The sequence below is a fragment of the Erythrolamprus reginae genome, chromosome 1 (genome assembly GCF_031021105.1).
Source record: "Erythrolamprus reginae isolate rEryReg1 chromosome 1, rEryReg1.hap1, whole genome shotgun sequence".
Lineage (NCBI taxonomy): Eukaryota > Metazoa > Chordata > Lepidosauria > Squamata > Dipsadidae > Erythrolamprus > Erythrolamprus reginae.
This window is the reverse complement of record NC_091950.1, coordinates 37,751,716-37,766,636: the sequence shown is the minus strand read 5'-3', so window position 1 is coordinate 37,766,636 and position 14,921 is coordinate 37,751,716. Positions and strand designations below refer to the sequence as shown.

Here is a 14,921-nt window from a genome sequence, read left to right as displayed (position 1 = left end):
TCTGTCACTTTCTGCTACCTTTATCCAAAATTAGAATTTGCCACGTTAGTTCTAGTGCTTGCATTTATGAAATATTGGACTCCGGAAAAAAAATTAAGTAAAACTACCGTGTTTCCCCGAAAGTAAGACAGTGTCTTACTTTCTTTTTACCCCCAAAAGCCCGACTACTTCTTACTTTCGGGGCATGTCTTAAATTGGAAAAAAATTGAAAGGGTCGCGTTCCCGAAGGCATCTCCCCAGAGTCCAGAAGGGCAGCCGCGGGACAGGAGCCTCGTGAGCCCTTTTCCAAGTTCAACCTCAGGGCTCCAAGCGGCGTGCACGCGTGGAGCCACAGACGCGTGTCGGGGAAGCGTGTGTCTGGAGGGGAGGAGCCGCTCTGCGCAGTTGGGCAGCCCCACCTGCCTGCTGGAAAGGAGGCGGGCGAAGGAGGGCGCAGCTCCGGCCGCTCGCCTCGGAGCTAGTCGGCCTCGCTGGCCGCTTGCAGCCGAGCCTCGGCAGGACTCGGTTGCTGGGACGAGCGCCTTCGCTGCAAGCCGCCGCCCGCTCGGCTCGCTTCGGACCAGCGCCATCCTTCGCTTTGCCAAGCCGGGGAAGAGGCGATGGCGCCGCGGCGAGGCGAAGGGCGCGCGGGGAGCTTGGAAGCGATGTCATCGGGCTCCCCCCCCCGGCAATACCCCCGTGTTTCCCCGAAAGTAAGACATATGTCTTACTTTCGGGGTACGGCTTATATTAGCCGACCCCCCTGAAACCCCCGATACGTCTTACAATCGGGGGTGTCTTACTATCGGGGAAACAGGGTAGTTGTTAACTAGTTCAAATGTTCCTACAGCAGTAATGTAAAACCAGCAGACTTTATGCTGTGTTGCTGCTTTCCTTCCTTTTGGGTGGAGATATTGAGCATGTAATCATGTACATCAAGGGTGTTAAACTGGCGGCCCGGGCGACAGATGCATCACATGCAGGACAAGCCCACCCCACCTCCGCAAAGGGGAAAAAGTAACAAAATGTCACGTGATAGCAACATGACACTGCAAGTTTGACACCCATGATCTACATGTTAAGTGTCTGCTCTGTCATTCAACCATGATTCACTCTAGCTTTCTATTGTTTTGTCTGATTTTTAGAAAAGATGCATCTCACAGTGATTTCTGTAAAAGTATAATGATAATAGTAATAATAATAATAATCATCATCATCATCACTATCCAGCATAGTTTGGATAGTGTGTTGCTGTGTTGTATTGCTGTTGTTGTTGATGATGATGATGATGATAATAATAATAATAATAATAATAATAATAATAATAATAATAATAATAATATCGAGCTGCAATGACTCTGGCATAAGCCAGTGAAAGTAGTCCCAGTGGTCCTTGGCATCCTGGGCGCAGTGCCAAAGGACCTCAGCGGACATTTGAAAACCATCGGAATTGACAAAATCTCCATCTGTCAATTGCAAAAGGCCGCTTTACTGGGATCGGCACACATAATTCGTCACTACATCACACAGTCCTAGGTGGTTGGGAAGCGCCCGACTGGTGATGAAATACAAAATCCAGCATGGTGATTTTGTTTGCTGTGTTTTATTGTTGATAATAATAATAAAAACAACAACCTCTTTTATTCATTAAACATGAAACTCAGTCAACTGAACATTTTAAAAAGTGTCACAAATACATCTATCTATCTATCTATCTATCTATCTATCTATCTATCTATCTATCTATCTATCTATCTATTTATTAAATTTGTATGCCGCCCCTCTCCGTAGACTTGGGACGGCTCACAGCAGTAATAGAAAAACAATATACAATACAAATCTAATAATTAAAACTAAAAACCCATAATTTATAAAAACATGCACTGACCTAGTGCTAATGGTTGATGTGGATTACTGCCAGCATCCTAGGTATTAGCCAAGTATTTTCTTAAAATATATGACGTTCTGAGTGGTGCAGTTTTTTGCAGTTCCACTGGTGTTATTACAGGAAGCTGCAATTTCTTGATGTGTTTTGTGAAATTCTTGGACATGGTGCCCCAATGATAGTGGGTATCACTGTTACATGTTTCATCTATAGCCATGTAGTTTTGATGGCCAGGTCACAATATTTTGTAATTTCCTGTTGTTGTTGTTTCTTCATTTGGACAAATGTTTTAGACCTCACTTCATGAATGTAATTCCTAAAACAATTTAAGTCCCAAATTATAGTCATATTGACAATGTTTAAAATTACTCAGTGAATATAAATCCATCACAACCGTTCAGTAGCACAAAGAAGAATCGGCATCTGTCCAGCTAAATCCCTTCCTTTTCTTTAAACTTCCCCACAGCTTTCGTAACTTTTCAGTGTGACTTACTTTGGTTAGAATTAACACTGTACCCTCCCGCCTCCCCCTTATTTGTAGGCACTGGATTTGAAGGGGATCAGTGTCTTGGAATTCAGCTCCTGGAACTTGGGAAAAAGAAAAGACAAATTTTACACGGTGAATCTCTCCCTCTTTCCAGGAAAGCCTATTTAGCATGGGTAGGATTTTCAGCAGAAGGTAAGATGGTTCATTTAAGACACGGTTAAATCCTAATTCATTATTTCATTAGTGAAATAATAGTCAGGGAAGGTGAATGTGATCAAACCCTTTGTGCATTTGTAGTCCTCAATCCAGACATCAGGAATGGAAAATTATCACATGCTTAGTTGACCAAACATTATGCACCCGTTATCAGTGTTAAAACAATGTTATTTATATCTAAGAGGAAATGGGGGGAAAGGAAATGGGCGGACTGCACTGATCCTCCATGGGTTTTTACTCTGGGTTACCAGAAGTGGGAGTTATTGCCAAGGATAGCTAAGAGTCAGTTGATTTTCTTCAAAATGTTTTGTTCTTTTTAATATAAATGATGATGAGAGATGTAACGTCATGTTCATTCATGAATCTATATAGCTGTTTCAAAGGGAACTGATTGTTGAAACAAAACTATGTGCTTTTCTAATGAATGACTAGGTACCTGTTGCTAAGTGGATTCTGAGGGTATTGTACGAATGCTGTTCATTCATGAATCTATATAGCTGTTTCAAAGGAACTGATTTTATTTATTTATTTATTTATTGGATTTGTATGCCACCCCTCTCCGGAGACTCGGGGCGGCTAACAGCAATAATAAGACAGCGTACAATAATAATCCAATACTAAAAACGATTAAAAACCCATTAATATAAAAACCAAACATATATACAGACATACCATGCATAAAATTGTAAAGGCCTAGGGGGAAAGAGTATCTCAATTCCCCCATGCCTGGCGGCAGAGGTGGGTTTTAAGTAGCTTACGAAAGGCAAGGAGAGTGAGGGCAATTCTAATTTCTGGGGGGAATTGGTTCCAGAGGGCCGGGGCCGCCACAGAGAAGGCTCTTCCCCTGGGTCCCGCCAAGCGGCATTGTTTAGTTGACGGGACCCGGAGAAGACCCACTCCGTGGGACCTAACTGATCGCTGGGATTCGTGCAGCAGAAATCGGTCCCTGAGATAATCTGGTCCGGTGCCATGAAGGGCTTTATAAGTCTTTATTGATTGTCAAAACAAAACTATGTGCTTTTCTAACGAATGACTAGGTACCCCTTGCTATGTGGATTCTGAGGGTATTGTACGAATGCTGTTCATTCATGAATCTATATAGCTGTTTCAAAGGGAACTGATTATTGAAACAAAACTATGTGCTTTTCTAATGAATGACTAGGTACTCCTTGCTATGTGGATTCTGAGGGTATCGTACGAATGCTGAACCGAAAGCATGGTGATACTTGGACCCCAATCTGTAATACAAGGGAGCACTGTAAGGGGAAGTCAGACCATTACTGGATCGTTGGCATTCATGAAAACCCTCAGCAACTCAGGTACAAAAATAATTTAAAATTGTCCCTGTTGTCAACACAGAAATATTCAAACATCTGTTGAAAGATCATTTTCTCAATCATCTTTTGTCAGCTTCCCTACTTCCTTATTTCAGTTCAGTTCTGGAGACCTCACCTACAAAAAGATATTGATAAAATTGAACGGGTCCAAAGACACGCTACAAAAAAGGTTGGAAGGTCTTAAGCATAAAACGTATCAGGAAAGACTTAATGGACTCAATCTGTATAGTCTGGAGGACAGAAGGGAAAGTGGGAACATGATTGAAACATTTAAATATGTTAAAGGGTTAAATAAGGTTCAGGAGGGAAGTGTTCTTAATAGGAAAGTGAACACAAGAACAAGGGGGCACAATCTGAGGTTAATTGGGGGAAAGATCAGAAGCAACGTGAGAAAATATTTGACTGAAAGAGTAGTAGATGCTTGGAACAAACTTGCAGCAGATGTGGTTGGTAAATCCATAGTAACTGAATTTAATCATGCCTGGGATAAACATATATCCATCCTAAGATAAAATACAGGAAATAGTATAAGGGCAGACTAGATGGACCATGAGGTCTTTTTTTTGCCGTTAATCTTCTATGTTTCTATGTTGTTTCATTTAAACTAGGGCCTGCCTTCCAGGTTTTGTTTTTGTTTTTACTAGAAAGAGGCCCTTGGAGGATTAGCATGCCATATGCACAAAATATTGTGTTCTTCCAATTCCCCTTTCAAGTAACTCTTTTCTAGGAAATTCATTAAAACCTCAGAACATGTCAGCCTGGGAAGATGAGTATGAATGAAAGTCATTGTGGCTTTCCCACCCCCTCTCGCTCATCCAAGATAAATGAAGGCAGAAAACACATAATTTAAACACAGTTAAAAAACATTGTCTACGCAAGTGTTACCTTGATTGAAGGCTTGGTTTTAAAAGAATGGCTGATTGGGTTTAGATGTTTAGGTTGCGAAAACACTTTACAGGCTAATATTTTTAATTAATTGATTGAATAAGAATGAGGAATTCACTTTATAATATTTATTTGGCTTCATTCTTTTAATCCCTAGTGTAATATATTTCAAAACGTAATAGACAACGAAGTATAATTAGTGGAATGGCAGTAGTAGATTTGTGGATATAAAAAAAATGGAATTTGAAACACTGTAACCACATTTATGCTCGTAAGCTTCTCTCAATTGATGCACTTCAGAGAATTTGGCTTCTTGATAAAGCAGAGTTTTATCTTGGCTCAGCCTTGCAAAAAAGCTGATTAACTGAATTTAAACATGCCTGGGATAAATACATATCCATCCTAAGATAAAATACAGGAAATATTATAAGGGCAGACTAGATGGACCATGAGGTCTTTTTCTGCCGTCAATCTTCTATGTTTCTATGTTTCTAAAATGGCAGCATATTAGGCCAGTCCACAGTTAAGATGACTGTGACATGCCACCTGTGTGAGGAATCTTTTTGTGTCTTTCACTTTACTGAAAGCTCTGCTAAATAATTATAAAACAACATGGCTTCTTACATTAAATGAATTAAAGCGACAAAGGAATAATTCTGCTATTTTTAGAGAAATCTCATTTGGATGCTGTTCTGCCGGCGTGTTTCAACTGCACGTAATTACAGGGTAATTAGTCCAGGAAGACACATACCACACGATAAAAGGAAAACCCAAAACCTTTTATAAACAGAAAAACAGAAACAGCTCCCTTTTTAAATGTCAAAGGGATTTTCTGGTACACACAAGGCACAGGTTAAATGCAGTCCAATTGCTCACCCAATAACTGGGAAATTGAGTCCAATTCTAAAGTCCAGAGAGTCCAAACACAATCCTGAACAGTACAAAAACCACGATCTTGACGAAACAATGAATCAGATAAACTGCCATGAGGCTAAAACACCAGGCTGCACTTTTATCTGTAGCACTAATTACAGCAGCACCACCCAACCACAGGTGGCCTCATTTTCTCTTGTAATAATCCTTCAGTTGTTGTCTCCTATGCATCACTCTACGCATGCGTGGATGTGTCATTAATTCTTGTTCAGAATCCAGGGATGATCCTCCTGGGCTGTCTGCCAAACTCCACTCTTCCCTGTCACTCACGCTTTCTTGGTCAGAGGAGACTTCCTCGGCAGATTCTACTGGGAGCAAAACAGGCCTGCGGCATGTGGATGTCTCCCCCACATCCACCTGCACATTCCTTGGGGCAGGAGCTCGGCCAGAGCTAACCACAACAGATGCTAAATGAAGTATTTGGATGTTCAAAGCTTAGAGAAAACTCCAGGGGTTTCCACCCTCCCCTAAAGTGTATTAATTTTTAGCTTGTTACTAAAAAAAGTTGACAAAAATGCAAAGTTCCTCTGCTTGACATGTATACTGCCGTACTTGTTTATGCTGCGGTGAGTCTGGGAAGGAGAAAAGGATTGGACTTTTGATTCTGTATTTTTCTTGAATAGATGCATTCTTTGTAAAGGAGCTCGTTTTCCAGCTACGCTTCCCCGTCCTGCGGTATCGGTGCTTCCATTTAAGCTCCCTTTTTGTCAGACTGCAACTGATAAGGGTCAAATGGAGGTGGGTAATCAGAATTAATAATTTAATGTTTAGATCCATTCTGAAAAAACTTAAAAAGAGGTTTCAAGTTATGCCCTGCACATATGATATCTCTAGTAATTTTATCTTACATTCCCATTAAGCATGTACTAAATATGCATGCAGATAATCTCCATAAAATTTATTTATTTATTCATTCATTCATTCATTCATTCACTTACTTACTTACTTACTTACTTACTTACTTACTTACTTATTAGATTTGTATGCCGCCCCTCTCCGTAGACCTATGTTCATTACCTATTAAATTAAGATCATCTGTACAATTTAGTTGTAGTTCCATATAACACAGCTAGTCCTTGACTCACAACAGTTCGTTCAGTGACCATTTGACATTAAACAGGACTGGAAAAAAGTGACTTATGACCATTTTTCTTTTTTTTAAAAAAAATAGTTTATTGTTTTATTTTTAAAAAAGTAAAAGAAGGGATGGGGGAAGGGGATACAAAAGAGAAAAGGGAAGGGACGTAAACCACATACTGTATTTACATGATATGGGTAACATATAGCAGTCATTGTATATCAATTCTAATTATTGAACTATACAGAATAGAATGACAATAAAGTAACAGTAAGTTATATATATTCATATCTATTACTTATATACTGTAGATTCACAAGTGTTTTATTAAGGCAGTGTGAGAACTGAGAGATATGTGGAAAGGTGAAGTAGAGTTTGAGTGGGGGAATAGGGAAAAGGGGAGATAGTATCTACCATATAGCAGGTGTTAGTAGTTTGATGACTTGTTAGTTTGTTGTGTATGGAAGGTGTATATGTTTAAGATAGGTATAGATTGAGTTGTTAGTATTTATAAGACCATTTTTCATACGACTATTTCATACGACGATTGTAGCATCCCCATGGTCACATGATTTACATCCAGATGCGTGACAGCTGATTCATGACGGTTGATTCCCCTTTGCAACCTTCTGACAAGCAAAACCAATGGGGAAACCAGATTCAATTAACCGCCATGTTACTAATTTAATAACTACAGTGATTCACTTAACAAATGTGACAAGAAAAGTCATAAAATGGGGCAAAACTCACTTAACAAATCTCTTAACAAGATACATTTTGGGCTCAATTGTGGTCATATGTTGAGGACTACGAAAATAGACTAACAATCCTGGGCCTAGAAAGCCTAGAACTACGGCGCCTAAAACACGATTTGAATATTGCCCACAAGATCATATGCTGCAATGTCCTACCGGTCAATGACTACTTCAGCTTCAACCGCAACAACACAAGAGCACGCAACAGATTCAAACTTAATACGAACCGTTCCAAACTTGACTGTAAAAAATATGATTTCAACAATCGAGTTATCGAAGCGTGGAGCTCATTACCAGAATCAATTGTGTCAACCCCTAACCCCCAACATTTCTCCCTTAGACTCTCCACGATTGACCTCTCCAGGTTCCTAAGAGGCCAATAAGGGGCGTACATAAGTGCACTGGTGTGGCTTTCGTCCCCTGTCCAATTGTCTTTCCTTTCTCTCACTTATCATATATATTTTCTTTCTTTCATATATCCTCTCCTCTAAGTTCACTTTACCCTTAGATATATATTACTACATCTATATTTTTCTTCCTATGTATTTGTGTATTGGACAAATGAATAAATAAACAAATAATAAATAAATAAATATAGAAACAGTAGCCCTACTTGCATATGTATTTCTCTGCTTTAGGAAGCTGATATGAATTCTGTGTATTGTTTATTAATTCCTCAGCTGTCCCCCCCCTTCCTCTCCTCCCAGTAAAGCAAGCTAGCGAGTTTCTGAACCTTAAAATTGCAAAGTTACACTTGGAAGCCTACGGATGCCACCTGCTGAAATCTTGAAAGCAAGAGGAGGTGAAAATGAATAATCTCTCATATAGTTAAGAGCAAAGCTTTTGATGCTATACATCTAAGTGTATGCATCATTGAAAGGATGCTTTGCTCTACACTGTTTTGATTTTGTAAAGTTTCCTTTACATTTTCAAATTAATTCAAATTCCAGCTAATGTGGTCTATTTTGTTTGCCTATTTCCAGTACTTTGGAATTTTAATTATCACAATTTCAGAGTAACTTATATAAACCTGTTCAGTACTTAATTGTATACAGTGATACCTCGTCTTACAAACTTTTCGAGATACAAACCCGGGGTTTAAGATTTTTTTTGCCTCTTCTTACAAACTATTTTCACCTTACAAACCCACCGCGGCCGCTGGGATGCCCCGCCTCCGGACTTCCGTTGCCAGTGAAGCACCCGTTTTTGCGCTGCTGGGATTCCCCTGAGGCTCCCCTCCAGCGAGGGGAGCCTCAGTGAAATCGCAGCATCGCAAAAACACAGAGGTCGAGGACATCGGTGTTTTTGCGATGCTGCGATTTCACTGATACTTCCTTCACTGGGAAACCCCACCTCCGGACTTCCGTTGCCAGCGAAGTGCTCGTTTTTGCGATGCTGGGATTCCCCTGCTGGGATTTCCCTGCAGCATCGCAAAAACACGGAAGTCCAGAGGTGGGGTTTCCCATGGAGGGAAGCCTCGGTGGAATCTCAGCAGCGCAAAAACGGGCGCTTCGGCTGGCAAAAGGGGTGAATTTTGGGCTTGCACACATTAATCGCTTTTCCACTGATTCCTATGGGAAACATTGTTTCGTCTTACAAACTTTTCACATTAAGAACCTCATCCCGGAACCAATTAAGTTTGTAAGACAAGGTATCACTGTATTACAGTGGTACCTCGAGATACGAGTTTAATTCGTTCCGGACCTGGGCTCTTAAGTCGAGCAGCTCTTATCTCGAACGACTTTTCCCCATAGGAATTAATGTAAATAATTTTAATTGGTTCCAGCCCTCAAAAAACTCACAAAGTTAGTCTAAATTATGCAGAAAGACATGTTTTTAATGAAGAAATGTACATGTACATATAAATGAATAATGAAGTTTCTTTCACTTAACTTGTAAACTTTCTTAAACTTTTAAATTTACATATGTTCAACTTCTCTGCCACCCAATCCTGTAGGACAGAGGTCCCCAACCCTTTTTGCACCAGGGACCGGCTTTAAGCGATCAAGAGAGGAATGGGTGAATGAATGGACGGAGGGTGGGAAGGAAGGAAGGAAAGAGGGAAGGGACAGGAACAGAGGAAGAAAGCAAGGAAACTTATGAAAGGGGAGAGTAAGAGAGGAATGAGTGGAGGGAGGGAGGGAGGGAAGAAGGTGGGAAGGAGAAAGAAAAGAAGAAATAGAGGAAGGGAAGGTAAAAGAGAGAAAGAAAAAGAGAAAGAAAGAAAGAAAGAAAGAAAGAAAGGGGGAAGGGACAGGAACAGAGGAAGGAAGCAAGGAAACTTATGAAAGGGGAGAGTAAGAGAGGAATGAGTGAAGGGAGGGAGGGAGGGAAGAAGGTGGGAAGGAGAAAGAAAAGAAGAAATAGAGGAAGGGAAGGTAAAAGAGAGAAAGAAAAAGAGCAAGAAAGAAAGCTGCAAGCACCCCCCCGAGCCCCCCAGGCCGGCTGCAACCTTTTAAAACACGCGCGCCGCTTCGCAGCTGTCTCCTGAAGCCGAACGCGGAAGTTAGCGTTTGGCTTCAGGAGACAGCTCCTTGGCGCTTGTATCTTGAATTTGGGCTTGTAAGTAGAACAAAAATATCTCTCCCCTCCCAGCTCTTATCTCGAGTTGCTCTTAAGTAGAGCAGCTCTTATGTCGGGGTTCCACTGTATATATTTTGTGGCCATGATAAAATAGTTGTTATGAACTATGTTTTTCTTTTCTTTCTCTGGATGTCGCAGGAGCAATTCTGGCGCTCAATCTTGTTCCACAACTATTTAGACTATTTATCCCAAAATGGATATGAATATGATGAAAGTGTGAAAGGCCAGGCAGTCCAAGAGCAGCAGAATCTCCTGATGAAAATGTTTGCAGTAAGTGGGTAAAGTTATAAATCTGTCTTCTTTGACGTAATGCCTTTCAGTTCTATGAGATATCCGCTTCTGTTAGCCTACCAAGCTGATACAGCAGTTAAAGTGAAACATTAAAAGGGCACATATTGGAGACGATTGTTTCAAATTTACCTGATTAAAATTTCTTAGACACTTGATTATTATATTGCTTAGATAAAAGATCCATTTCATAGAAACATAGAAGACTGACGGCAGAAAAAGACCCCATGGTCCATCTAGTCTGCCCTTTTACTATTTCCTGTATTTTATCTTAGGATGGATATATGTTTATCCCAGGCATGTTTAAATTCAGTTACTGTGGATTTACCAACCACGTCTGCTGGAAGTTTGTTCCAAGGATCTACTACTCTTTCAGTAAAATAATACTTTCTCATGTTGCCATTTCAATTTTTTCTTTAAATTTTTTTAAAATTGCCTGTTCCACACAATCAGTTATTTCATGGGACTAGTTATGTCTTATTAACTCTGAAATGGACAAGGAATGTTTAAAGCACAAAACTAGGCAAAATGTAACTTGCTAATACACATCCTGTAATGTTCAGTGTAAGTTAGATACTCATCATCCCAAAGGTGCTTTTTCAAGAGGCAACTGGGCTTTCTTGTCCAGTTGCCTCTTGAAAAAGCACTTTAGGGTCAACCATGCCCTGGATGACTGAAAATCTCCATAGACATTAAGATAGTCATATGCTGCAATGTCCTACCAGTCAATGACTACTTCAGCTTCAACCGCAACAACACAAGAGCACGCAACAGATTCAAACTTAATACGACCCGCTCCAAACTTGACTGTAAAAAATATGATTTCAACAATCGAGTTATTGAAGCGTGGAACTCATTACCAGACTCAATTGTGTCAACCCCTAACCCCCAACACTTCTCCCTTAGACTCTCCACGATTGACCTCTCCAGGTTCCTAAGAGGCCAGTAAGGGGCGTAGATAAGTGCACTGGTGTGCCTTTCGTCCCCTGTCCAATTGTCTTTCCTTTCTTTCACCTATCTTATATATTCTCTTCCTTTCATATATCCTCTCCTCTAAGTTCACTTTCACCCTCTTTTATATTATCACATGTCTATTTTTCTTCCTATGTATTTGTGTATTGGACAAATGAATAAATAAATAATAAATAATAAATAAATAGTCGTCCTGCACAATAAGTAGACATTTGCCAGTCAACAGGGGGAAAAATGTAAGTGTCCATAGCAGATTGAGATAACATCAAAAAGATGAAATGTTGATCTTTTGGTGAGTTTTGTGTCATGATGCTGCTTCATTGCTTGCCTTTCTCCCATCCTCCGTCCTCGGAAAGGGGTGGCACATACCGGTAAATCAAATAAATAAATTGAACGGGTCCAAAGACGGGCTACAAAAATGGTGGAAGGTCTTAAGCATAAAACGTATCAGGAAAGACTTAATGAACTCCATCTGTATAGTCTGGAGGACAGAAGGAAAAGGGGGGACATGATCGAAACATTTAAATATGTGAAAGGGTTAAATAAGGTTCAGGAGGGAAGTGTTTTTAATAGGAAAGTGAACACAAGAACAAGGGGGGCACAATCTGAGGTTAGTTGGGGGAAAGATCAGAAGCAATGTGAGAAAATATTTTACTAGAAGAGTAGTAGATGCTTGGAACAAACTTGCAGCAGACGTGGTTGGTAAATCCATAGTAACTGAATTTAAACATGCCTATATCCACCCTAAGATAAAACACAGGAAATAGTATAAGGGCAGACTAGATGGACCATGAGGTCTTTTTCTGCCGTCAATCTTCTATGTTTCTAAATAATGGTCCTAGCTAATTTGACTGTAAACAGAGCTGCCACGAGAGAAGAACCAAAGTACTTGCATAAAGCTGGCAGCAAGGTGCAGATAAGGAGGGGATTTAAGGCAGAAGAAACTTGAACCAGACCAGATGAATGTGCCTAAGTATTTGTGTCCAGAGTAGCAAGAGCTTTGGGAAGCAAAAGGCCAGATCCAGAGATAAAGGAGAACCAGGCTCAGGAAATGAGTCACCTTGACCAGCAATTTGTGTTCAAAGCTCAACCTCTTAGTGCCAACCTAGAAATGAAATTAATTGTGTGACTATCCTACCATGTTTTATAAATAGCCTCAGGAAGCCTGAGCATTCTTGTAACTCTGGGGCGAGAACTGAGAATTTAACACTTATCTGTACTTGCCAGGATCCTAACAAAAATGGCCTATCCTGGCCAAACCCATTTGTTTCTCAAGATAAGCCCGTTTCAACTTCCTTAGAGTATAAAAGAGACCATTTTTAGAGAGGAACCTGTGAAAGAAAGACCCTTAAGAGAATTTTCCTAAAGCTCTTATTTCTATTTACTCAGGCTTCCTAGTTGCTTTTATATAAAAGCATTATATAAAAATGAGCCGGGGTGGCGCAGCAGGTAGAGTGCTGTACTGCAGGCCACTGAAGCTGACTGTAGATCTGAAGGTCAGCGGTTCAAATCTCATCACCAGCTCAAGGTTGACTCAGCCTTCCATCCTTCCGAGGTGGGTAAAATGAGGACCCGGATTGTGGGGGCAATAGGCTGGCTCTGATAAGAAGTGCTATTGCTAACATGTTGTAAGCCGCCCTGAGTCTAAGGAGAAGGGCGGCATAAAAATCGAATAAATAAATAAATAAAATTAAAATATACTGTGCAGGTTAATTACTAGACAGGTGAAGAGTTTAGTCCTTACCCACACTATATTATAGCTAACTGGAAATAAGGCTCATTGTGAAACAGATGTTTGAAAAGCAGAAAGAGACATGGATCTCTTGAACGCACTATTTTTTTAATTCAAAAAACTACTATGCAATATGGATGTTCTCTGTCTCTTTAGTTTTTCCTTCAATGGACATTTCACCTGCCGGTTTCCTGAGGTTGCTCACTTTAACTGTTGCATCATAATTGGAACTATTTTCAGCGCTACAAAATGGCTTTATAAGAAAATAGCTGGGACTCCTGTTCCGTCATGGATGTATTAGGATTCTTTGAATTTCTATCTAGTGAAGAATGAACGAGAACTTAATGTTTTATTTGCTTAGAGAACAAATATTTTTTAATCTCCTTTCCGCTTCCCCCCAACAAATATTTCTCGGATAAATGTTAAAACTTTTCTCCCACCCCTCTTTGCTTTAAAAATAGTTATCGTGCACACTGGAACGTGAATTTCGCTGCATGGAGCTTGCTGAACTCATGACCCAAAATGCCACGACCTTAGCTATCAAATATGCCTCTCGCTCGCGGAAGCTAATCCTTGCCCAGAAACTCAGCGAACTTGCCGCTGAGAAGGTCTCAAAGCTGGCGTCTGCTGAAGAATATGCTGAGCAAGAAGAGGAAGAAGAAAAGCCGCAGCCGGATTTTAGAAACCACCTGAATGCTGGGTAAAAGTGAACTCTGAAAGGGACAACAGCATATAGCAAATTATTATAGTTTTGTTTGTGTTTGAAGTTAGGCAGGTGCTTTCTAAGTCACTGTGGAGAAAAATGTTTCAATTGTCTCATCAGGTCAGTTTAAGTCTACAAAAGGCTCTCAATTGCAGAGCGCTCGACTTACAACCATTTGTTTATTTTTTTATTTGATTTATTTATTTAATTTAATTTATATTTATACTATATACAGCGATACCTTGTCTTACAAACCCATCGTCATACGAATTTTTTGAGATACGAACTGGGGGTTTAAGATTTTTTTGCCTCTTCTTCCAAACTATTTTCACCTTATGAACCCAAGCCGCCGCCGCTGGGATGCCCCGCCTCCAGACTTCCGCTGCCAGCGAAGTGCCCGTTTTTGCGCTGCTGGGATTCCCCTGAGGCTCCCCTCCATGGGAAACCCCATCTCCGGACTTCCGTGTTTTTGCAATGCTGCAGGGGAATCCCAGCAGCGCAAAAATGGGCGCTTCGCTGGCAACAGGAGTCTGGAAGTGGGGTTTCCCAGCAAGGGGAGTCTCAGCGAAATCGCAGCATCGCAAAAACACGGAAGTCCTCGAAACCCCACCTCCGGACTTCCATTGTTTTTGTGATGCTGTGATTTCACTGTGGCTCCCCTCGCTGGGAAACCCCAAGACCTGGATTCAGTAGCATACTTACTTTCTTTTTTTAAAAAAATATTTTTATTAATTTTTCATAAAAAGACAAACAAAACAAACAAACATTGAACATATACAGGGGCTACAATTGCACCGCTCAAAATAGAAGTCTTTCTAATACAGAAAAGAAAACACTAAAATTTGTAAGATCAATACAGAGAATATAAAAAAGAGAGAAGAATTTTTTTTTGAAATTTTTCATATATTAAAACTTTTGTTTCAACAAAAAACAATGCCCAGCTGTCATGATGGCCAACCTATGGCATATGTACCAGAGATGGCAGGCAGCCCCCTCTGGGCACACGAGCCATTGCCCAAGGTCAGGCAAGCTGGTCTTCAGATCTCTGCCATGCATGCAAAGGGGCAGAGCGCATGTGGACCCCACAC

At 40.5% G+C, this 14,921-nt stretch overlaps 1 protein-coding gene across 1 annotated transcript in view; it reads left to right on the top strand.

The window, feature by feature from the left end:
- The window catches only part of WDHD1 (WD repeat and HMG-box DNA binding protein 1), a 50,684-nt gene that overhangs the window by 22,710 nt on the left and 13,053 nt on the right, over window positions 1-14,921 (top strand). Inside the window, exons 15-19 of the mRNA XM_070749600.1 lie at window positions 2,406-2,543; window positions 3,730-3,886; window positions 6,346-6,460; window positions 10,277-10,408; window positions 13,592-13,830. Of these exons, the coding sequence (XP_070605701.1) occupies window positions 2,406-2,543; window positions 3,730-3,886; window positions 6,346-6,460; window positions 10,277-10,408; window positions 13,592-13,830 (781 nt within the window). The remainder of the gene's footprint in view (window positions 1-2,405; window positions 2,544-3,729; window positions 3,887-6,345; window positions 6,461-10,276; window positions 10,409-13,591; window positions 13,831-14,921) is intronic.